This window comes from Phycodurus eques, chromosome 5 (genome assembly GCF_024500275.1).
Source record: "Phycodurus eques isolate BA_2022a chromosome 5, UOR_Pequ_1.1, whole genome shotgun sequence".
Lineage (NCBI taxonomy): Eukaryota > Metazoa > Chordata > Actinopteri > Syngnathiformes > Syngnathidae > Phycodurus > Phycodurus eques.
In genome coordinates, this window is record NC_084529.1 from 22112520 (window position 1) to 22135981 (window position 23462).

A 23462-nucleotide genomic window follows, 5' to 3' on the forward strand; every position below is an offset into this window, starting at 1 on the left:
TCAAGCCGCCTGGGAACCACATTAACTGACTTTTCAATCACCCCGTAGTTGCATTGCACTTAGTCGCACCAACACAACAAACACACAAAATATCAACGTAGGATACGTTGGGAAGTTCACTGCGGGGGCGCTGTCTCCATCCCGGAACCTTCGGAACTCGGGGCATTGTTGAATTGTTCAATATGGCAGATGTACTGACCAATAGCCAACACATTCATTCGGAAAGTTATAGAAAATGGAACGCACTCTGTCTCTGAGTACTGCAATCTCAGGGTGCAGTGAGGGCGTTGGACTGAATTTCCGAACATACCCAGACACCGAGGCGAAGCTAGGATTGGTCTGAGACGGGACAACGTCACGACAGGAAGCAGTCTTTTGGGCTACAAATGACTACAACGAAAGCTTCCGCGGTCTCTTCGGCACGGTCGTTGTTCTGAGCTACGTGAGGAAGAGCCCAGAGCTGAACCATCACCAACCTTATTGTTTGACTCTGTATTTTCGAATAAATTGGGAAACTTTTCATCCGGCCTAATCATCAAAGAATCACCTCGACCAGAATAAAAGAACCGGGTAATAGATGTTTTGAACGGTCGCCAGGCTAAACCAGGGCTGTGACTTTTCTTTGTTTGTTTTTTTCGACTTAAAATGTGATTATTGTGCCCAAAGACAACTTTTTGTGGCTAACTACAGTATATTTGTGCCAGAATTTTACAAAATTGTGATAAACAATTACATTTATATTCCAAAATACAACTTTTTGTCGTCAACATTTTTGTGCCAAAACACAAACTTTTGTGGTCAACCGTTCGACTTCTGTGCTTAACTACTCATAAAACATATAACTCAATAAATAACAAAATAATAGATAAATAAATACTCTAACTTTTTGAAGTCAACCATTGTGTTTCTATGCTAAAATTAAACGTGCGTTTGTGTGTGCACACGCGTGCGTGTGTGATTAATGGTTAGTAGTTATATTTTTACTCCAAAATACAACTTTTAGTGTTCATCTTGAACAAAAAATTTCAAATTGCTTTTTGTTTGTGCCAAAATACAGCTTTTTGTGGTCAGCCATTAGGTTTTTATGCCAAAATGCAGCTTTTTTTGTGTGTGTGATTAATGACTAACATAATATTCATGTGTTTGGAACTTGACTGTATAATATTCAAATGTGTCTGGAGCTCTAGTACTGTGCAATATCTGATGTGCTTGGAACACTACTGCTACTACTACTGCTATTCTTTATCTTCTTGCATTACTATTTATCTCATTGTAAATATTCATTGGTTTTTTATTAGTTAGATTTATTTTTTAATCTTACGTCTGCACTGAAGAAGGAACTGTGCTGCCTTCAATCTTATCTAATATAGTGGCAATAAAAGGCATTCTGTTCTCTTGTAACGATATTTTTAATCCAAAGTACAATTTTGTGACAAAATACAGCTTTTTGTGTTCAACTCTTACATTTGTCTGCTTAAATTCAACTTTTTGTGGTCAACCATTGTATTTCCAATGCAAAAATGTTTTTCCCCCCCATGTGATTAACTGTTATTGTAGAATTCAAATAGTCTTATCATTTGTGTGCAAAATACAACTTTTGTGTTCAATGTTGCTTTTTTGTTCCAAAATTTAATTTTTTTTGTAGAATGACAGTAGAATGATTTTGTCAAACTACTTTTTTTTTTGTGATCAACCACTGCATTTTAGTGCCCAAATACATCTTCTAATTGTCAACCATTGCGCTTTTTGTTGCGAAAAAACAACATTTGGTGGTCAACTGTACCAAAAAATACAACCTTTTATGGTCAAGCATTGCATGTGTTTGTAAACAATGGCAAACGAATGGCATCCTTTTAATGCCTCTTAATTAGCACGTAGGCTAATCAGTGTTGTCTTGTGGATTGGTGCTCAGCGCGTCCTGCTTATCTGCCTCTTGAATGGGTTTGATTGCAGCCACTCTTCCTGTATTGGGTAATGCGAGCGGGGGTCTGGATGCACTCAGTAATAAATGAGCTCAGCAGATGTCTACCAGATGTGCTGCTGAGCAGGAGGTGATGAAGAAGAGATAGCCGGCCAGAGTCACACTGACAGCTTTGTTCACATCCGTTTAATACCTTCCCTCCTCCTCCTGTGTCTTTACACTCCTCCTCCGATCCCTCCATCATTAACGGCTCTTTGAAGCCGTGACAGGAAGAACGCCGGAATCGATTGCTCTGTGCATTAAGTCTGCAATGTGTGACACCCTCCTCTTCCTTCCTCTTTCTTCCTCTCTTCCTCTCTCCTGTGTGTGTGCGCGTCCATGTGTGTGCGCGAACCATCACAAAAAAACATCATAATGTTAACGTTTTTGGTTCATTTTTGCAGTGACCAGTAACTAGTTGGTACATTAAACAGATTTGTGGCGTTTTTATGCCAAAATACAGCTTTTTGTTGTCATTGGTAGACCAAAATTTAACTTTTTGTGGTTAGGCATTTCATGTTTGCTGAAAAGATTTTGCTTATTTATTTATTTTGCTTAGTTATTTTTTCATGGCAAAGTAATTTTTTTTGTGGTCATTTTTGTGCCAAAAAGCAGCTTTCTGTGGTCAGCTGTTGCATCTTTGTGCCAACATATAACTTATGCGGGTAACAACACAACACGTCATTGCATTGTTTAAAGAAATGCAGCTTTTAAAAAAAAAAAAAATGCTTAAAAAAACATTTTATATTCGTTATTTTATTAAATATTGTTTCATTTATTATAATAAACTCAACTGTAATCAAATGAAGTGATCATGAGTTAGTTTTATTTAACTTTTTCATAAAATGCAATCTAAAAGCAAAATTTAAAAAATTAATGATATAATTGTTTTATTAAATAATTGTTAATTAGTTATAATACAATTGTTTAGAAATAGTCAAATAAAGACATGAGCATAAATTATTGTTGTATTAAAAAGTATCTTACATAAATCACATTAAAATAAACCATTTTTTAAATTTTATTAAATTATTTGTTTTATTAATAAAAAAACAATTTTACATAGTATAGAAAATTGTTAGTTAAACCATTTTTCATTTGTTTTTATTAAAATAATTATTTTGTTTTGAAAATAAACTACTTTGCATACACAATGTCTCAAGTCCTGCTTAATTGTAATGTATCTACAGTATGTGTTTCATGAGATTTTAAAGTATCGCTGTGTTATTGTCTGCAGCGCCAGGTCGCCGATGACCACCACGCTGATGACGGACACGCCCGTGACAGTTCGTCTTCTGTCGCGACGGAGGATGAAGGTTGGACGAGGGATGATAGCGGCAGGGAGGGAAGTCAAAGGAAGCGGCGAGGAGACAACAGCAGGAAGAGGCGGGACAAGGATTTTAGGACATGGCAAGAGGATAACAGCACAAAATGGTGGCCGGAAGACGGCGAAACGGCACATCCGATGGACCTGTCGGAGGCAACGTCGGGGCACCCGCCTGTTCTGAACTCCATCCTGCAGCACATGGTCAAACAGCTAGGCGTCCTCACGGAGGTCAGTGGCAGCAATAACTCTGTTTATTTTGAATTTTAAAGAACGACTGACAAAAAAAATCACCTCTCATACTTGTTTATTTCCTTTTCAATCATTTGAAAGGATCATTGCTGAGTTGAAACAGAAAGGAGGCCTCTATTGATTTTGAATAACACCAGAGTGTCCTGCATAAGAGCAAGACTACTATTGATTTCAAATGAGCTACGTCTTCCCGCGATACTGCGGCTCATCATTCGCGCCCTTGCTATATCGCGTATTTTTTTAAAGCAATCTTTTTTGATGGGTTGCTGTACAAATTCAGTTATTATGATTATTATTATTATCATAATTATTAGCAGCAGCTTTGAGTCAACTAAAAGCTCTGATATGATATCGCATAAATCTGGCACCCCTGCATGTATAAAACAACATTTTTAGGGCAAAAGGTGTAGTACTACTGGAATATAGCCCTATCTTTTCAAGAACAAAAGCCTTTTTTTTTTCAATGTAGTAGTAATGTGTAATATTATGAGAATTAAGTTTTAGTTTTTAAATTTGCTTATTTAACTATGACTTTCTTCATTAAACTTGGACTTTAATGTCATAATGTTGTGACTTCATCTTGGGAAAAATATAACTTTATTCACATAAGATTGCTATTTGTCATCCTGACAAAATATTGTTCTTGTAAAGAAGTACTTTTACAGTTATTTCTGTCATAGCAAGACGATTGAAGTTGGGTGATGCTGATGCTTATGTTGTAAAAAAAAAAAGTTTTTTAATTATATATATATATATATATATATATATATATATATATATTGTTCTGTTTTCCGACCACAGACTGTTTCTGTGCTGGAGGAGCGTCTCAGCCTGACAGAAAACAAAGTTCAGGAGTGTCTCGCCCACACACGTGTTGGAGGGCCACCCGATAGCTCACCGGACCACCTCACATGAGGTACATTTGACAAGCACGTGTGTGTCTGTGAGCACTTCCTCCTCGCTCACATAAAAACCTGTGCAGAGATACACTCGGCTCGTAGAGGACGGGATGTGTCACTCTGACGTGGTGTGGAAAACACCACAGCAAACAAAATCTGCCACCAGAGACATAAAATTGACTCTTTATTAAACACTGCCAGCCCTCCCAGTTAACATGGATATTTGGATTGTTTCCATCATTGGCAGTGAATGTGTTAAGGACACCAGTGAGACCTATCCAGAGATTTTAAAGCAATCTTTATCACAATGAAGTCAAATAAATGCAAATCTAGTCACACTTTCAAGATGCCTCACGGACTGTTTCCTGTTCACAGATTAAAACTCTAATCTTAAATTAGGGTTTCAGTTTTTGAGTAGTGTTGGGGTATCAAATTGGCCCTGGCTTTAAAAACTCACTCAGGCTTGAAGCCCTAATTTTCAATCCTAACCTGTGTTTGAAGCCCTAACCCCGGTTCGGACCTCTTAATTCGAAACACTAACCGTAACTTGAAGCAGTAACTTGAATTCCTAGCTCTGACTTGAAACCCTAACCCTAGTGTGAAACCTTAACCCTGGGTTGAAACCCGACCTGATTCCTTAACCTCTGTTGGAAACCATAGCTCAGGCTCGAAACCCTGGAATTTCAAACCATAATTTGAACCACTAACCCTAGTTTAAAACCCCAATCAGAAACATTAATCATGCCCTGCAATGCAAATCTGAAAAATCCTACCTTGAAACCCTAACCTAAACTTGAATCCCTAATTTTGAATGATAACCCTGATTTGAAACCCTAACCCTATACCCAGGCTTGAAACTGATGTCCTTCCTGTCTCCACCCACTCCACCCATCCTAGTCTCAGCTGCTCCATTTACTTGTATTAGGGAGAGAAATATGTTGGGCAAGGTGAATGAGAGGAAGATCCTCTTTCTGCCTTAAGAAGCTTAAGGCATCCATTGGGCCATTGATCATCATGACCACAAGCCTACCGAGAGCACTTCCTGCTTCTGCCCCCGGGCCTCGTGGACGCCACCTCACACGGCCGATCCGCCGAAGCTCCTTAATGTCACTCTTTCACTTAAGCCTGTCACTCGTGCAGCAGAGTGGCGCGCCCTCACCGCCTGTCACTGCAGTAAGTGGCGTGCAAGTGCAAGATCGCGCTCCTTCTGTTGCATCTGGACCCAGATTGCGCTACATCTTACAAGAGTATTGTTCATCTTAGTGAGATGGTTTGATTTTATTATCAGGGAATAATATTTTATCTTGATAAAGTATGATTTCAAATTAAATTACTGAATGCAAACTTCATTTTATTTAATCATACAGAAAAACTATACATGAACAATGAACTTTATTTTATCTTATTTCATTAAAAAAAAAATAATTTTCACACTTACATTTGTGGCTGACAAAACAGGCTTACTCAAATACAGTATATCTAATATAACTATTTTCCCTTGTTATTGTCTAAAAAAACATCCAGACTTTTAATCTTGAGGCGACACAATGCCGCACGGCTTCCGCAGAGTGAGGGGAGAGGCCGAGTTTTACAACACCTCTCAGACAGTTGAGCGTTCAAGAGTATTAGTAGATTTGTCATCAAGCTATTTACTTTAAATTGATTAATAATGTGTAAACAAAATAACAGACGACGTGGAGACAGACTAATAGTATCGATGTGTAAAACCAAATTACATTTACCATATTTGCACACAAACATGTTTTATTTGCTTGATTTCATTTCATCACACAGAAGAGAAAATGTTATTAACTGCAATCTTGTTTTTTATTTTTTTATTAATATTGTGTATTGCATTATCCATGAAAGAAAATAATATATATATTAACTTCAAACATAGACTACGTTGTTGTACAACGGTGTGACTGACAAAGCTCCTCTTAAATATAACCTAAGTCGCGTTTCTTGTGAATGAGTGACTGCAATGTTGTGTCCATTGAGAGTTTGGGGGCTGTGGGTCATGTCCCACAATGCATTGCTACCATGGCATTACACCTGCTACGTGACTATGGTCATCTGCTGTTGTCCCTGCTTATCCCTCGCTCCTCTGTCCTCCCTCGATCTCTCCATCTCTCCAGCTGCTTTACCTGTACTTGCCTAATTGGATTGACTGGACTCCCGCCTGCTTTCACTGGACACACATACACTCACGCACACACACTATAATGGAACTGGACACTTCATTAGGTACCATCTCATTTTCCCATTGTAACACATGGTACGATGCATCACTTGTAACGCTCGCTCTCTTTCCTCTACCACCTCCCACACTCTCACTTTCCCACGTTTCCCCAATATTTCCTACAAACTTCCATCCTGGCTCAGTTTTTGTGTTTGTCATTTTGGTCTCGGAGCGTCCTGTTCTGTCAGTGGGACTTCGGTGGTGTTTCCCGGCCGGAAACGGGAGGAACTCCTCAATGTTGTGGTGGTGACATTTACGCTCAGGCACCAGTATGGCAGGAAGTGAGTGGGGTAAACACACAAAGTCAGCACTTTCCAAGGAACTGTTTGTTCCCACAAGAAGGGAGTCCGTTGGGGAAAAGCGAGGCAGGCGTTTGACAGTGATCTTTAGGGTGACGCATTGAAAGTGCTGATCTTTCCTCCGCTGAGGAGCTTTGAACTTTTAAGGGCTTTAACACTGGCAAATCTTTTTAGATGCCGCAACCTGGCACGAGACCTGTGGGCAGCTGGCCGAGCAAAACAGGCTGCATCCCGGGAGTCCTGAGTAGACCTCGGACTAATACAATATTTAGCTGTAAATGGACAGTTTCTGATAACCGCTTCACATCTGTGTTGCATTGACCTGTGAAATGTACTGCATTGTCCAAAAATGATCCTGAATTTGCCCTTTAAACACAACCTTATGTCATCTTTCTGAACATAAATACGCATAACAACTGCAAAGTGCCGACTGCTTCACATCTGTGTTGCATGGACTTGTGAACCGTTCCATTCCAGCCCAGGACCATTGGATCACAGGGACATTCCCCATAGAAAATTGCTTGAATTTCCCTTTTAAACATAACTATCTTCTCGTTTTCAACCTAAATACATATAATAAAAAGTGCAAAGTGCTGTGCAGGTTGCCATCATCTTCACATCTGTGTTGCATGAACCTGTTAACTATTCTTTCCCAGGACTATTGGATTAGATTTCCCATTAAATTTCCCCTGAATTTCCCCTGTGACTGCAACTGTATGTCCTTGTTTTAAACCTAAATACGCATAACAACAAGTGCAAAGTGCAGACTGCTTCACCTCTGTGTTGCATGGAACTGTGAAATGGATGACATTCCCAAATAGGTCTCTTGATATTCAACCCTAGTATAGCATCTTTAAAATAAGAAGTTGCTGCTTCACATCTGTATTAAGGCCTTTTTATACTCCCGCACTTGCGTGGCCGACAGAGCCTGCATTGCATCACGTGACCGACGCATTGGGCCGCGTAGCTCCTATGTGCCACTTGACGCTCACACGGCAAAAATTGTTGCTGCGCGTAGAATGCCGCAGAGATCATCTCTTGTGATTGGTCCGTTTTAGTCACATGCTGTGATGATGTACTCAGCGTTCCCCTTGGTTCCACGTACCACCTACGCCCCCAACTTCTTGATCAATTTTGCAGCATAATTAAACGCATCATCTGGTCATCTAGGTCCATTTGTTCTAGCAGGCACTGTTGCACGGTCTACATTGTTGTTGCTTTGTTCCTTGTTCCGGAAAGGAAAGGAAAAAAACAGCTACCGAAAATGGCAGAAAATGCAGAGGAAACTCCACCCTGTGGTGTCCTAGCTAATACCAGCCGTAGCGACACCCCCGACTTGGAGGAGAACTGCAGCACATTTTCAAAACAGCGCGCGTGGATTGCGCTCGAGTATAAAGGCAAACTGCGCAGGCATAGCCGCAGTGACGTCAGCGCGTTGACCGCCTGCGCGAGTATAAAGAAGCCTTTACATGGACCAGTAAAATGGACTACATTTCCCAACAATTCCCCTGAATTTTCCCACTGAACGCAACTGTATGTCATCTTTTTCAACATAAATACACATAAGTGCAAAGTGTCAACTGCTTCACATCAGTGTTGCGTGGACCTGTGAAATGGATGGCATTTCCCAACAATTCCCCTTAATTTTCCTCTGAACACAACTACCGTATTTTCACGACCATATGGCCCACTTAAAAGTCTTAAATTTTCTCCAAAATGGACAGGGCGCCTTATCATGCGGCGCGCCTTATGTGTGCACCAAGTTCCAAAATCTGTAAACATTGTTGTGTGACTTTGATGAGCGCACCGCTTGACTGACTGGGAGCATTTCCTGTCCTCAGTCACATTTCCTGTGACTGAGGACAGCATGGCTGGATGGATGAGGAGAAAATGAGAGCGTGGCTGAGTGAGGTGTACGTAAAGAGACCGGATGTTTTTTTCCACGCGTCACTGTCCCTGTTGATCTGTGACTCCATGCGCGCCCATCTCACAGCCGCTGTGAAAAACCAAGTGCAGCAAATTAACTCGGAGCTTGCCATCATTCCGGGAGGCTTGACGAAGGAACTCCAACCGCTGGACATCGGTGTAAACGGGTCGTTCAAAGTGAAGTTGCAAGCGGCGTGGGAGCGATGGATGACAGATTGCGAACACAGCTTTACTAAGACGAGGAGGCACCACCGGGCGAGTTACGCCACCATATGTGTATGGATTGTGGATGCCTGGGCTAAGGTATCTGCTTTCACTGTTGTCCGAGCTTTCGCGGAAGCCGGCATCATTGCTGTACAGCCCCACGGCAACGAGACTGACTCCGACAATGACGAGAGGGGACCGGGCATGTTTGATGGAGAACTTGCCCAGCTGTTCATTTCGGATACAGAGGATGAGGACTTTGATGGATTTGTGGATGAGGATTAATCAAAAAAATAACGTGAGTACATTGTCAAATACTTCAATAAAGTACAAGCGAACTCGGTTTTGCTCCCGCTGCCTTTTTAAAAACATACGCTAGCATGCATGCTAGCGTATGTTTTAGCGTGCATGCATGCTACTGTATGTTTTAAGATAGCGTATGTTTTACCAGGCCTGCGTCCAATAATACGGTGCGCCTTATGTATGTGCTAAATACAGAAATAGACCCCGTAACTGAGACTGCGCCTTTTAATACGGTACTTCATATTTTTTTAAACATCCATCCATTTTCTGTACCCCTTATCCTCACAAGGGTCGCGGGCGTGCTGGAGCCTATCCCAGCTAACTGCGGGCAGGAGGCGGGGTACACCCTAAACTGGTTGCGAGCCAATCGCAGCTTTTTTAGACATAAAAAGGCAAAAGTGCCAACTCCTTCACATCTGTATTGCATTGACCTAAAAAATTATTACGATCCCCACCAATTCGTCTGAATTTTCCAAATTAACACAACTGCGTGTTATCTTTATTAACATAAATACCCATAACAAGTACAAAGTGCCAACCGCTTTTACATATGTGTTGCATGAACCTGTGAAATGGACTACCTTCCCTAACCATTACCTGTCATTTTCCTGTCCCATCTGTGTTGCATTGGCCAGTAAAATGGACTACATTCCCCTCAACTGTAGGTAACATTTTTTTTTTAACATACACACACAGTTACAAGTCCAAAGTGCCAACTGCTTCTCACCTGTGTTGTTCCTGGGAAATTCCCCCGTGAACACAACTGTATGTCATCTTTTCAAACAAAAATACAAATGACCACAAGTGCAAAGTTGCGACTTCACATCTGTGTTGCATAGACTTCATTCCCCAGTTCCCCCTGAATTTCCCTCCTTGAACACAACTGTACTCCATCTTTTAAAACATAAATACACATCAGTCCAAACTGCTTCACATATGTGCTGCATGGAGCTAAAAAGCAATTAGGCCCGAGTCAATTAAAAAGAGTTATCGTCCCAGGAAGGTGTGTAACACTCCCGTCTTTGTTCCGGCGCAGTCCCTCCAAGCTCATTGGTCTCCCTGAAGTTTCCTGGGTTCTCTGCAGTCAAGGCATAGAAGGCTAATTGGGGTCAAAGTTAAACAAAAAACAGACCCCCTCCAACCTTTTACTAACATTTTTTACGCCCGGCGGAGATAAGAGTCCGGAGCTTACTGAAGGCTGGTTTGATGTGGTCGCTCCACAATGTCGTGTCCATCAATGTGAATGTCCCAGGGGGAGCAACGAGACGTATTTGTTCCGCCCAATTTTTTTGTTACATTATGTAGACACAATGGCTTTATCTGACGTGGTCGCTCCACAGTGTTCTGTGCGACCATGTTCATTTTCCGGGAAAGTACGAGACTTATTTGTACCGCCCATTATGTGGAGAGAGGACGTTTTTAACGACGATTAGCATTCCAGGAGACGTGGTCACTCCACTATGTTGTGTTTCGGGAAGCAGCGCTACATATTTATTATTTGTTCCGCCTAATTTTAAAGATGATCTTACGTTATGCGGAAATGTTTAATGTTCCAGTAGATGCTGACATGTGGTCATTCCACAACATTGTGTGCGTCTGTGTTTATGGTCCGGGGAAGTACAATATTTATTTGTCCTACCCGGTCTGTCGTATATAAGATGATCTTACATTACCTGGAGACTATTTGAGTTCCAGCAGACTGAGATGTGGTCGTTTTACAATGTGGTGCACGTGCATGTGTATTTTCTGGGAAGCTATGCTTCTAATTTGTTCCCCTTAGTCCGTATTATTAAAGATAATCTTAAATTGTGACAATTATTGTTCCAGTAGAGTCTGACATGTTCGCTCCGCAAAGTTGTGTGCATCCATGTTTATGTTGCGCGGGGAGCTACAGGACTTTTTTTCCCCCCGCCCAATCTGCGGTATTAAACACAATCTTGCTTTACGTGAAGTCAGCGTCTTGATCAATGATGAGCGCTTCAGTAAACGGTGAAATGTGTTGGCTCCACAATGTTGAATGCATCCTTTTTTATGTTCCGGGGACCTACTAGACGTATTTGTTACGCCCAGTCTTCACTGTTAAAGACGATCTTATATTATGTAGACAAAGTGTCTTTAATGACGATAAACGTTGTGGTAGACTCCATGTCGCTCTGCAATGTTGTGTGCGTGCACTTTCATTCTGCTTGTACCAATGAACTCTACACTATTGAGATTTGAATGAAGGGAAGTACAACAAGCACACACAAAGAGAACAAACAAAGTGATGGGTCTGCTGATAACACTAGAGCCGCTACTGTGTGTGTGTGTGTGTGTGTGTGTGTATGTAAATGATTTGTGTATCATTAGCATGTGAATGGCAAGAGAATGGCGGGGCAGACAGCAGCTGCTGTCACCAAAGTGTCACCACTAGTGTTGTTGTTGTTCCCCATTTTTGGATGATCAAATCTACCGTCAAAATCAATGGTGTTCTTGACATTGAAACAATAGTCCCCGAAAGTTTCAGGAAGAGTGAGAATAATTGCCACTTTTAGAGAGGAGACATTTAAGGACCTTTTTTTGGACCATAGTTGAACTTCCCTGCAGTCAAAATCAATAGTGTTCTTGACATACTGAAGAATGACAATTCCTTGAAATCTGAGGATGATTAATTGACAACAATCACGAATAGAACTTTTTTTTTTTTTTTTTTTTTAACCTTTTGCCCTAGCTACCACTTCCATCTTGAATCATCAGATCTCCTAGAATAATAATCCGTGAAAATCTGAGGGCAACTAATTGACAGCATTTGTGGCTGACAAATGACTGACTTCTTTTACCCTTGGTCCCAGCTACCGCTGCCGTTTTGAATTAGAGGTCAAAATCAATGATCACAAAATAGTCATAGAATGATAATCCTTTAAAATCTGAGGAAGATTGAGAATAATTCCTAATGTTTTTTTTTTCTCTTGGATGATACCGTCAAAATTACAAGTTTTCCTGATAGTGCAATAATCAGTGAAGATTTCGGGTAAAATGGTTGGCAATATTTGCGACAAAGAACATGACATTTTTTAAACTTTGATCACAGCCACCTCTGCCATATTGAATCATCGACTCTACCGTCAAAAATAGTCCTCTGCCATATCACGATATTCCCTGAAAATCTGAGGTTTGAGAATAATCGCAAATGGTAATAACGTGAAAAGGAATGTTTTTTTTTTTTGTTTGTTTTTGTTTTTTCTTCATTTGTGATCGGCCCTCAAGTCAAAAGCAAAAGTTTTCCTGATATAGTACAATAATCCCTGAATCTTTTGTGAAGAATGGTTAGGAATAATTGTGACAAAGACTGGGTCATTTTTTAAATCTTCGATTGCAGCTACTGCTGCCATCTTGAAACTTCAGCTTTACTGTCCAAAATAAAAAAAAAGTGTCCACTACATAGCACAACAATGCCTGGAAATCTGAGGATGATATATTGCCATGTTGAGCTGCTTTTTGTGCAGGTTTGCATGCTTTCTTAATCCATAAACTGCACAATTACCTCAGGTTCCATGGGCTGTATATGGGTGTTATGGGATCATTTGTTTTCACTGCTGGTCAGTGTCCAGTGAACCCCCCACTCCCCTCCCATCCTCAAGGCCCACCTGCCTCTTAAGTCTTCACAACATCCTGCCTGAGTCAAAATTTGCGCTCCCTCAGGCTGAAATGAAATGTCCCTCACACAGTGGACTTAATACACGGCATTGTGTGAAAGAGGAAATGTCCCCATCCATCCTTTCATTCCATCCTATCCATCCATGCTCTCACTGTAACAGAACTACTTGAATAATTCAACACAGAAGGCCATTGAACACCATTTTGTACATTTTTACCGTTTTTTTTTTTAAATGACAGAATAATATACTTCTTTGAGGGGAGGGGGTTCTTAACGTTTCCATCATCTTCAGGTCATTGATGGTTGAATTGTTTGTTTTATTACAAGAACAGCCATCCACTCAGCAGTGAGCGGTTGATGGGCGCTTGCTTCAACTTCGACCTGTCCTCCCAAATTCCTCCTCGTTCCTGGAACAGGGAATGTTCAGCTGGTGGGCGACAGTTAGTAAATGAAACTTCCTGACCTCTATGTATATTCATTTTACACGGAATGACTCATTTTCTTTTCTTTTAAATTGTATTTGTATTCCCTTAAAGAGAGAGATCATGAGAGTTAGCAACAGTCCATATTTAGTCCTAATTTATATTATTGCTTTCTTATGGTGGTATAAAAGTGTGTATAGTTTTCAGGATCATACCTCTTCATAAAAATGTTTTGCTTTTTGTTAGTATCTTTTCCAAACACATGGTGTAGCTTCTGCTTAACAAGTAGCACAAATAAACTGATTATTTGTTTCTGCTTGAATGATAGGAGAGAAAACGAGGCTTTCTATTATGTAAATAAATCATTGGGGTTGGTTTTATACATGTAAAAAAAGAAAAAAGAAAAAAGAAACACAACATGTTGTCAGGGTCCTTCACATGCTTTGGATTCAAAGTTTAAAAAGAAAATGCAAAATGAGCCACACACATACTGTGATGGTTTCAACATACGGGATGATGTCAGCATTGAATCACGATTACATTATCATTAAAAAGGACTTCAACCAATAAGGTTCCTAATCACATTGTACTGCTTAATAGTTGACAGCCTATTGTAAAAAACAAACAAACAATGCATTTAATTGAATTGACTGATGAACTAAGCATATTTAAAGCTACATGAAAAAATTACACGTAGAATATTCTCGACTGATGTCAAAGTACAGGGTTGATGGATGTAACTGTGTGCCAAAACACATAAATGTCAGAGGGTAAATAGCTACTATCAGACATTGTACAGTTTTTTTTTTTTAAGTGCTTTTGTGTCATGTACAGGATTTAATGAAGCAAATGTGCATATTTGTTATATTAGGTGAACTATTTTCTGCTTTTAAACCATTTGGTTGTGTAGCCTCCTTTTTGTTTTAATTCTTGTTATTTAATTTGATCTTTTGGTTGCTGTTGGTTACACAAGCGATGTATAATGGCTTTTGACAGGTTTTTGATCATGGATCATTTTAATGCTAACAGACGAAGCCCGACCATTCCAAAGGATTGAAAGTTGCGTTTGCGCTATACGTGTTGCTGCTTCCATGGACCCGATCGTTGTTGCTTTTTTGGGGGACTACAAATGTGTCCTGACTGTCAGTTTTTACACATTGTGAGTTGTGCACAAGGTACGTTCCTCATTGTTTCCCAGGTGTAATCTCTCCTCGTATTTCCCTTTAGGAGCCCTGTGTGGAGCCAATTAAAATGAACAACTTCAAGAGTCAAGGACATATACAGAGCATGTCTTCCCTCTAACAAATTCCCTTTTTTTAAATATACATTTATGACTAGTTAGTGACTTTTGAGACGGCTTCATTCGTGGGCTGGCGTGATTCTTGGGTGTGCAGAAGTTGTTACCAAAGGCTATGAAGGGAAACATGAATGTTGCAGTAATTTGGTTCGGCAGAGGCTGGGCTTGATAATGGACCTTCCTTGATTCTTAGATCTCAAATCTTTCTTTAAATGAGCATAAAAGAGGTATGTATGCTGCAACTGGTCTTGTTTTGTTTTGTTTTCTTTGGTTGGATGTTGCAGCCCCTTATAAGGAGGTGTTTAGTGCAGGTTGTGAGGCAGCAAAGGTGTGTGATTTGGCCTCCCCCCTGTTTGTCCTCAGTGCAATGTCGCTCTCTTGATACCTCGTGTGCGTTTCTCCTCTGTCCATCACCATCAGTTGCCTGTTGTAGTGACTCCAACTTGCCCCCCCCCCCTCCTCCTCAAAATCCCTCTCTGGGCCGGCATCGCTCTAATGTAATGTGTAAATAACTCTCGACTCAGCTATGGCCAGTACATTCTCCTCTGACCTCACAGTTAACTTTCAGGTGTCGTCTTTGTTTATTTTTTACTTTTTGTGAGTTTTTCCTTTCAGCAAACCAAAATCACTACACTCAACAAGTATTACAGTTGTACAGTACCTTGGATTCCAACCACATATGTAATGTGCTGGTCTTAGCTGCTCTGCTGTACCTTTCTATGGCATTATTTTTTACATGTTAGACGATCTATTGTGACCATGTCCTATGCAAATATGAAAAATAACAAGATTGTTGAATAATGTTGTCATAACTCGTATGCATGGAATAGTGAAGTTTACATTTGGAAATAAATCCATAAAATATGCAGCTCCAACTTGTTCCGACTCATTTTTACAAGCATCAAGTGTGCCGTGGTAAAGGCAAGTCATGCCAATACATACAATGAACAGTCTATGAACTCTCAGTAAATCACAACAGGCAACAACACTGTATGTATTATTCAAATGACAGTTAAATGATTATTATACTGGTTTATTGTCTGTAACCTGAACACTACCGCTTACTTTGATCCTAACCCAAAAAGACCCGAACCCTAACCGGATCCGTAATCCAGATAAGGCCCTAACATTAACACAAACCCTAACCTGAACCCTGACACAAAACATAACCCTAACCCTTCCCCTCCTTCTATCATAACCTTAATATGAATTGTCCAGCAATTTAAACGTGTGCCCGAATACAGGCCTGAACTCCAACCCCTAACTCCGGCCCTAAATTGTACCCTCACGGTAAACCTATCACTAACTCTGACCCTAACGAAAACCCAAACAGGACCTGAACCCTGACACTCTCCCATGAAGACACCACCCACACCAGAGACAGCGACGGTATGGTGCAAGCCTGACCATATTTGGCACTGATTGCTAAGCTACAAACAGAAGGTAGCCTGGTACCATTTCCCTCTGGTTTGGACTTAAAGTAGTTAGAACAGAAAGCCCTGGCTTTGCTTTTAATGAGGAGAAGATGTAATACAGCGGCTATGCTTCATTTTATATTAAGCCATTATTTTTAATGTTAACAATATTAAAATCTCATATTTGTACCACTTTTGACACACCTGGAACATTCAAAGTACCGTAATTTCTCGTGTATAATCTGCACCCATGTATGATACGCACCCGCAACGTTGACCTCAAAATTCTGGAAAACCCTTCTATGTATAATGCATTTTTACTATGCATAATTTTGCTTCTACCCATATTATCAAAAAATGAAGTATTATCTGTATTTTGTTAGTTTTTTTTCAAATAATTATTCGGAAGGTAAGCACATTATTTGAACACGTAATACTTTCTTTATATTTGTTTGCTCTTATTTTTAAATTCACAACCCTTATTTAGTGAATGAGAAAACACACAGTTGTGCTCATATGTTTGATTACCCAGGCAGAGATTGTAAGATGGGTACATGTTCAGTCATCAGTCGTATTTAAAAAAAAACAATATTTCACAAATTGTATGTAAACCTATGAGCACAAATGTACATATATGCAGTCATACATACCCCTGTCATATTGGAATGAAAGTGTAGGCTACACCTTTTTCATAACCTCAAGGTGGCAGTGGCATATTAGAATGAAAGTGTACACATTTCTTATAACCTCTAGGTGGCGGTGGCATATTGGAATGAAAGTGTACAGCTTTTTCATAACCTCTTGATCATAGGTGTCAAACTCAAGGATCGGAGCCCAGATGCGGCCCGCCACATCATTTTATGTGGCCTGCGAAAGCAAATCATGCTTGCCAACTTCCGTGATTTCTGCTAAAATCTGTACCCAAATTCCAGATTGTCATAATAATAAACAATAATGTTGAGATATTGCATTTTTCTTTTACCAAACCCTTCTTCTACACTAACTTAAACAATACTTGAAGAATCTATTATCCTTGTCTTCTCATTTCAAAAGTAGTTATCGTTCAATTTGTTGTGTAATGGTAATAATATGATTTGGTGATTAAACATTAATATGGTTTCACTGTTCTAATGGCCCTCTGCGGGAAATCATAACTACAATGCGGCCCGAGACAAAAATGAGTTTGACACCCCTGCTCTAGATGGTGGCATACATATATAAAATGTGAAAGTTTTTTTTTTTTTTTCGGGGGATGTGTTGAGATGTCGTCACAGCGCGCTGCTGCCCGGATTAAGCATTTTTCAATTCAGGCATGCCAACAACGGAAATGCTCCGTTGCGATACGGCGCTGTGCTCTTGAGCTGTGGTACCACATATACAATGAATGGGTTGGTTGACGGCGCACTGCGCTATGCTAATTTCAGAGTGAAAAGGCCTACACTAAACACTGATCCTAACTTGACCGAACCGAACCCCACACTGTACCCTTCCCCTAACCTTACTGTGAACTGTAACTCCAATTTAAACCTAAAATTACTCAAATATGAACCCAAACAAATTTGAACCCTATTCCTACATACTCGTAAAACTACAGTGCTACAGTGCCCGGGATTTACACTATGAGCTCAAGTGGCCCAGTTTTTTTTTTTTTTTTTTAGTTTCGGTATTAGCAGGAAGTTGTTTGCACACTGAAGTAGTGTTCACTTCCAGAAAGTTTTTGGGGCGTATTATACAATCATACTGTACATGTGACCATCTTTAAGTTACAGCACATTGCACACTGAAGGTTGAGGCACATCTGAGAGCCTCAATGTTGTTGCAGTTTTAACTCTTACATAACATAGAAAGTGTTCTAGGACACAATTGTGTACTTCCTCACGCAGGCTGGACTATTGTAAAACATTATTTGCAGGTCAGCTCTCAGGCAGTTGTCATAAATGCTGCAGTCTGGTTCATAACATGGAGGTTAAACTAAACATGTTGCAGTAGTGCAACAAAGAAAGCGAGGGAAAGGGCCTTGCCAACCATGTTCATATCACTATTAATACATTTTACGACTTGGTTGATTTATTACTTATTCTGTGTTCTTTGGCTTGTTGGCTTTTGGGGTTTCAGTTTTCTTTTCAACGTGTACTCTGACAACCACTTTGGAGGTGCCACTGCAATGAAATGTGCTGTACAAATAAATGTGGCCTCCTGTGTCTCATTTAGGATTATATTTCATTGGTTCAAGCAGCCTTTTAGTATGACAGCAGAGCAGGGTGGAGACCTAGCCGCCTCTGATGAGCTTGTTTCTCACACAGGCAAGTATTATTGTTTCAACAGGAAGTACACCTTGGTCCTTTATTTCACCCGTGTAAATATTTACAGTAACTACAGGGTATCAACAAAAGGCTGAGGACTCTTTTTTTTTTTTTTTGTCACGGACCAGATTTGTTACATTGCGTCAGCTTTCAAATAAGCATGCATCTATCCCTACACAAACAATCTATAATGTTGGTATGTTGATCATTCAATGTATTGATGTGTGTAGATCTGTACAGATGTGTTTTCTAGTTAAAGTTGGCTGTTACAAGTTTGGCTCTGACCAACCAAACAGAAGACAGTAAAATGCTGAAGTTATAGTGGGCAGGCTTGCTGGCCCTGTGAGGATCATTTTGAAATCTGATTAGTTAAAGAAAGAGTCCAATTGCTAAAATAGTTTGTGTTACATCGGCAAGCACGGCTGATTCTGAAGGCTCTGGGCAGATTGACATGGCAACAAATAGACTCAAATCTGATGGGAAAAAAAAACAAAACTTACCATCCACATCACTTTCTGCGAGCTCTGCAGCCAGGAGAAATGCTATGAAATGAAGAGAATAACCTGCTGGGAATATCCATCCATCTATCCATTCTCAACACCGCTTATCCTGTTCATGGTCGTGGGGCGCTGGAGCCTATCCCAGGGGACTTCAGGCGAAAGGCGGACTACACCCTGAACTGGCCGCCAGTCAGTCACAGGGCACATATAGACACGAACAACCATTCACACGCACAGTCACGCTGTCACTGAGTGAGAACTTACCCAACGCTGCCCGCACCAAAGTCAGGCGAGTGTACCACTACACCATCAGTGACGCTGCTGGGAATACATTTGTACAATTTCATGGAACAAATATTAGAATTCATGATGTAAATGTAGGTCACTGCAGAGAAGGCTTTTTTTTTTTTTTTAATATCCCTGGACCTCCCTCCCACCACTGCAAAAAAAACCAAAAAAAACAAAAAACATCTCCGCCGCTGTCTTTCTTGTAGACTCAGCAATGCAGCGTTAAATGGGAAGGAAGTGCAAACATTTGAAATTCTGCTTGATGATTCTGTCTTCACCCTGCTTGTCTCCAGGCAGGTTGGAGGCACACAAGCTGCCACACTTGGCACTACGGAACCATTGGGTTTGCCGACACAGCGGCCATGTTCTCCAAAGGATAGCTTTTCATTTTATTGAGGTAACACGAGGGGCTTCTGCTCACTTCCCATGGCTTTCATGTACACTCACTGGACACTTCATGAGGGACACCTGCATAATCGATCCATCAATCCGTCTTCTTTATCGCTCGCCCTCATTAGGATGAGCCGGGGCCTATCTCTGCTGACTTTGAGTGATAGGCAGGCTACACACTGGACTGGTCGCCAGAATCTCAGAACTGTAAGGGAGACATGCTAACCACTACTTAACCAAGTTGCCCAATTTTCCACAATATGGATCCTTTAATTCTTGAGTGAAATTTTAGAATGAGTCAACACCCTGGAGTGGTTGCCAGTCAGTCCCAAGGCACAATACCGACAAACAACCATTCACACTTACAAACACATCTACGGACAATTTGGATTAAATTTAATTCATATTACATGTGGAACACGACAGGCTCATGTTTATGCTTACTACTTAGCAATTGGAATATTGATGGTGTTGTAATTCTATAGCGCTACACTGTTGTTGCTGTTTTTATTGTTATGAGTGTCAAATGTATTCAGGTTTGGATTTGTAATATACCTCTACTGAGTTTATATTTTTATATCTAGTCTGCACTGTTCAATGTGCAACTGTCTGGGTAATCTTAGGGACAATAAAGCTAATTCACTCTTGTGCCAGTCAGGGAAAATGTTTTGCACTCAAGGGTCACATTTGATTTGAAAACCTATTGGATTTTAAAAGGGACTGATTGACCAGTTCATCTGAATTTAAAAAAGGTAAAATTTGTTTGACATAACATGAAAGAAATAATTTAATCTCATTTTTATACAGTAGTTTATAATAAAGGAAATTTTAATTAACCACTTACAAATACAAATTTAAATAATTCATATTTCTAGAAAATTCTTCTATTTACGGATATTTTTACTTTATTTTGTTTATTTTAATAGATAATTCATTATAATTGTTCTATTTCTAATAAATGAAATTATAATTACATAACAATGCCATTATCTAATAAAAATAAATGTTTAAAAATGTGTTTGACATTTTTAAATATTATTTACAATCACTCAATTTATCTAATGAGATGAATGAATTAAAAATTAAGATATACCTTTTGGTTAACAAATTCTAGAAAGAAAATTGGTTACATTTATGCAACAAATATTACTGCCTAGTATTATCCTGGGAGCTGTATCTAAATTTGAAGTCTCAAATTAATAAATAAATAAATATTTGAAACTGTCAGTAATGCAATGTAGGTCTAAAAACAGCCACAATCATAATCTGACAATACTTCTGTCCCAATGTCAATCAAAACAGAGTATCATTAGTTTTTTGATACATCTCTTGTCTTGGTTCTCATTCGATTGTGCAGGTGTACCTAATACTGTGTCCTGTGTTTCTCGTCATGCAACTACAACCAGTTACGCATGCTAACCATATTAAAAAATACATCATATTAAAAAGTGTGTGAGAGAGAAAGATAGAGAGAGATGTGTGTGTGTGAGGCCCATTCTCTGAGGGTCTCTTCGTCACGTTGTCGGCCCTCCCTGATGATGACACACTTTCTCCTGCATAGTGAGGATGCGCTCTTACAGCGTGTGTGTGCAGACAGGATGTGGAGGTGGAGGAGGTGCCTTGACTGATGGATCTCTTTACTCACACTTTTCCTTCTTGCATTGTCAGCTTCCATAGGCAAGCACAGACAAGGTGAAACGTGTGTGTGTGTGTGTCGATCGTTGCTACATAACTGTGTGGGCAGTCTTTGGGTCCAATTGTGAGTGTCGTTCACTCACTCAAGCTCTTACACACACACACACACATGTATTTGCTGCAGCTGCACCCTGCCCAATCCAAGAGTGTCTGTGTGTGAGAATGTGTGTGTGTGTATATATATGTGTTTGCTAAAGCGGAGGCCACCCACTCTAGGCACTGCACATGGTGGGTCGGGCGTTTAGGTGGCTGGCACCAGCTGAGTGGGAGGCTTAACCCTCAAGAAGGTCACGGAGGGCAACCCCGATGAGAGGCGGCCATGTTTGACTGTGTGAGGTCGTTGCCATCCAAGGGGGAAAAGGGGAGGGGCCACAAATAGCGCATCCTGTTTGAATACGGCGTGCTGCGACAACAGCACGCCCTTGTGTGTGTGTGTGTTTGTGTGAGCGCGACATCACATGGAGGTTTCATGGCTTCACCCTTAAAGGTTTATATTTATTACAAGCTGGAGTCCATAATAGCCAACCCCCAGAGGAGAGTTGAACCCATGTGGCCGTCCGGTCACAAGACAGACACACACACACACACACACACACACACACACCAGGCTGCAGCCCACAAAGTAACCTTCTCTTCCTTCTCACTCCACCAACTCATCCCTACTGCCCCTGATTTAAATGTTTTATTTTATTTTATTTTTTTAAATCTGAAACTTTAAATAGATTATCATGCGTTTCATAAAGAGTGCTATGATGGGGGTTTGTATGTAGTAAAAGTAAAAATAGGGTGGAAACCAGTTTTTTTCGACTGTTGTCACCCTGGGACCTGCATTTTCCTATTGTTGCAACCCACTTTTATAGAAGTTAAGAATAAAGATGGTTTGTTTAAAAATAGCTTCTAAAAAAACCCCATGTACAGTATATTATATTTTTGAATGCTGTTTCAAATGAGTTTGCTGTACTGCCGAAGGCATATTGCTTGCCACAGCGTCAGCCAACCAACAGCTGAGCTGCACTATATTTGTTTACAAAGTAAATTTGTGGCTAGAGAACAAGGAAGTAACCTTTCTTGTCACTTCCCCACTTTCTTCCATGTGAGAACTTGGTACGCCTTCATACATCATGTTATATGTACATTACACATCTAATAGTGTCTTAAAACTCACTTACAGATGCTGTGCTGTTGTTTTTGGCAACACTTCTCCACTGACCCAACAGTGAGTCCGTTTGCAAAAAAATTTTCGTGTGGGAAACATGGATAGTGGCCAAATGCTTCCAGGCGGCGTAAATTGGTTTGGGGAGGCGCAAATATGCTTTTAATACTTTCTATTGCCTCGAGGCAGACATTTTTGCGCCCACCAATTTATGTAGTCGACTTAGCCGATTTTTTTTTCTCACAGCCCTAATTACTACTAATAATAAAATCCATCAATTTTCTATCGAGCTTGTCCTCATTAGGGACACAAGTGAGCAGGGGCCTCCCAGCTGACTGGGTGAGAGGTGGGTTACACCCTGGATTGGTCGCCAGTTAATTACAGGCCATATACAAACATCAATTCACACTTACATTCCCACCTATGGACAATTGAACCCAACATGCATTATTTTGGATGTAGTGCGAGTGCCCGGAGAAACTCCAGACAGGAAGGCTTGAAGCAAGAATCAAACCCTGAACCTCAGAAATGAGAGGCCACTTGTTCACTGTGCTGCCTGAACACTAAAGCAAATACAGTAGGCTAAAATAACACTACTCACCCTTGGATGAAGTGTAGAGGGCGGCTTGCTGACGGTGAGTTGACTTCATGAGTTGCTCTTCAATATGCTTAACGGTCTCAATTTAGGGCCTTGAAAATTTGGTTTCCACTGTATGCATTCTCCCCTTTGTTAAAGCTTTAGCCCAATGTTGCACAAGAGGTTAGAGCACATTCACACACTTACAGTATTTAGTAGAAAGTAATGCTTTGTAAATCAGTAGGGAGTATGTGCTTTTGCGTTACTTAAAAATGTTCTCTTTAATGAAGAAACTGTGGGCAACAGGTTTCCCATATTTATGGCAGGACATATTTAAGTTCTACTTTAAAAAGCATAAATCTTTTAAATTCATGAT

The 23462-nt window shown here is 40.3% G+C and overlaps 1 protein-coding gene across 1 annotated transcript in view; it reads left to right on the forward strand.

Annotated features, from left to right (window-relative positions):
* Positions 1-9046, forward strand: part of poc1b (POC1 centriolar protein B) — a 42355-nt gene extending 33309 nt beyond the window's left edge. The window contains exons 11-13 of the mRNA XM_061676685.1: positions 3198-3515; positions 4338-4452; positions 8970-9046. Coding sequence (XP_061532669.1) covers positions 3198-3515; positions 4338-4451 — 432 coding nt within the window. The 3' untranslated portion in view covers position 4452; positions 8970-9046. The remainder of the gene's footprint in view (positions 1-3197; positions 3516-4337; positions 4453-8969) is intronic.
* The last annotated feature ends 14416 nt before the right edge of the window (positions 9047-23462 follow it).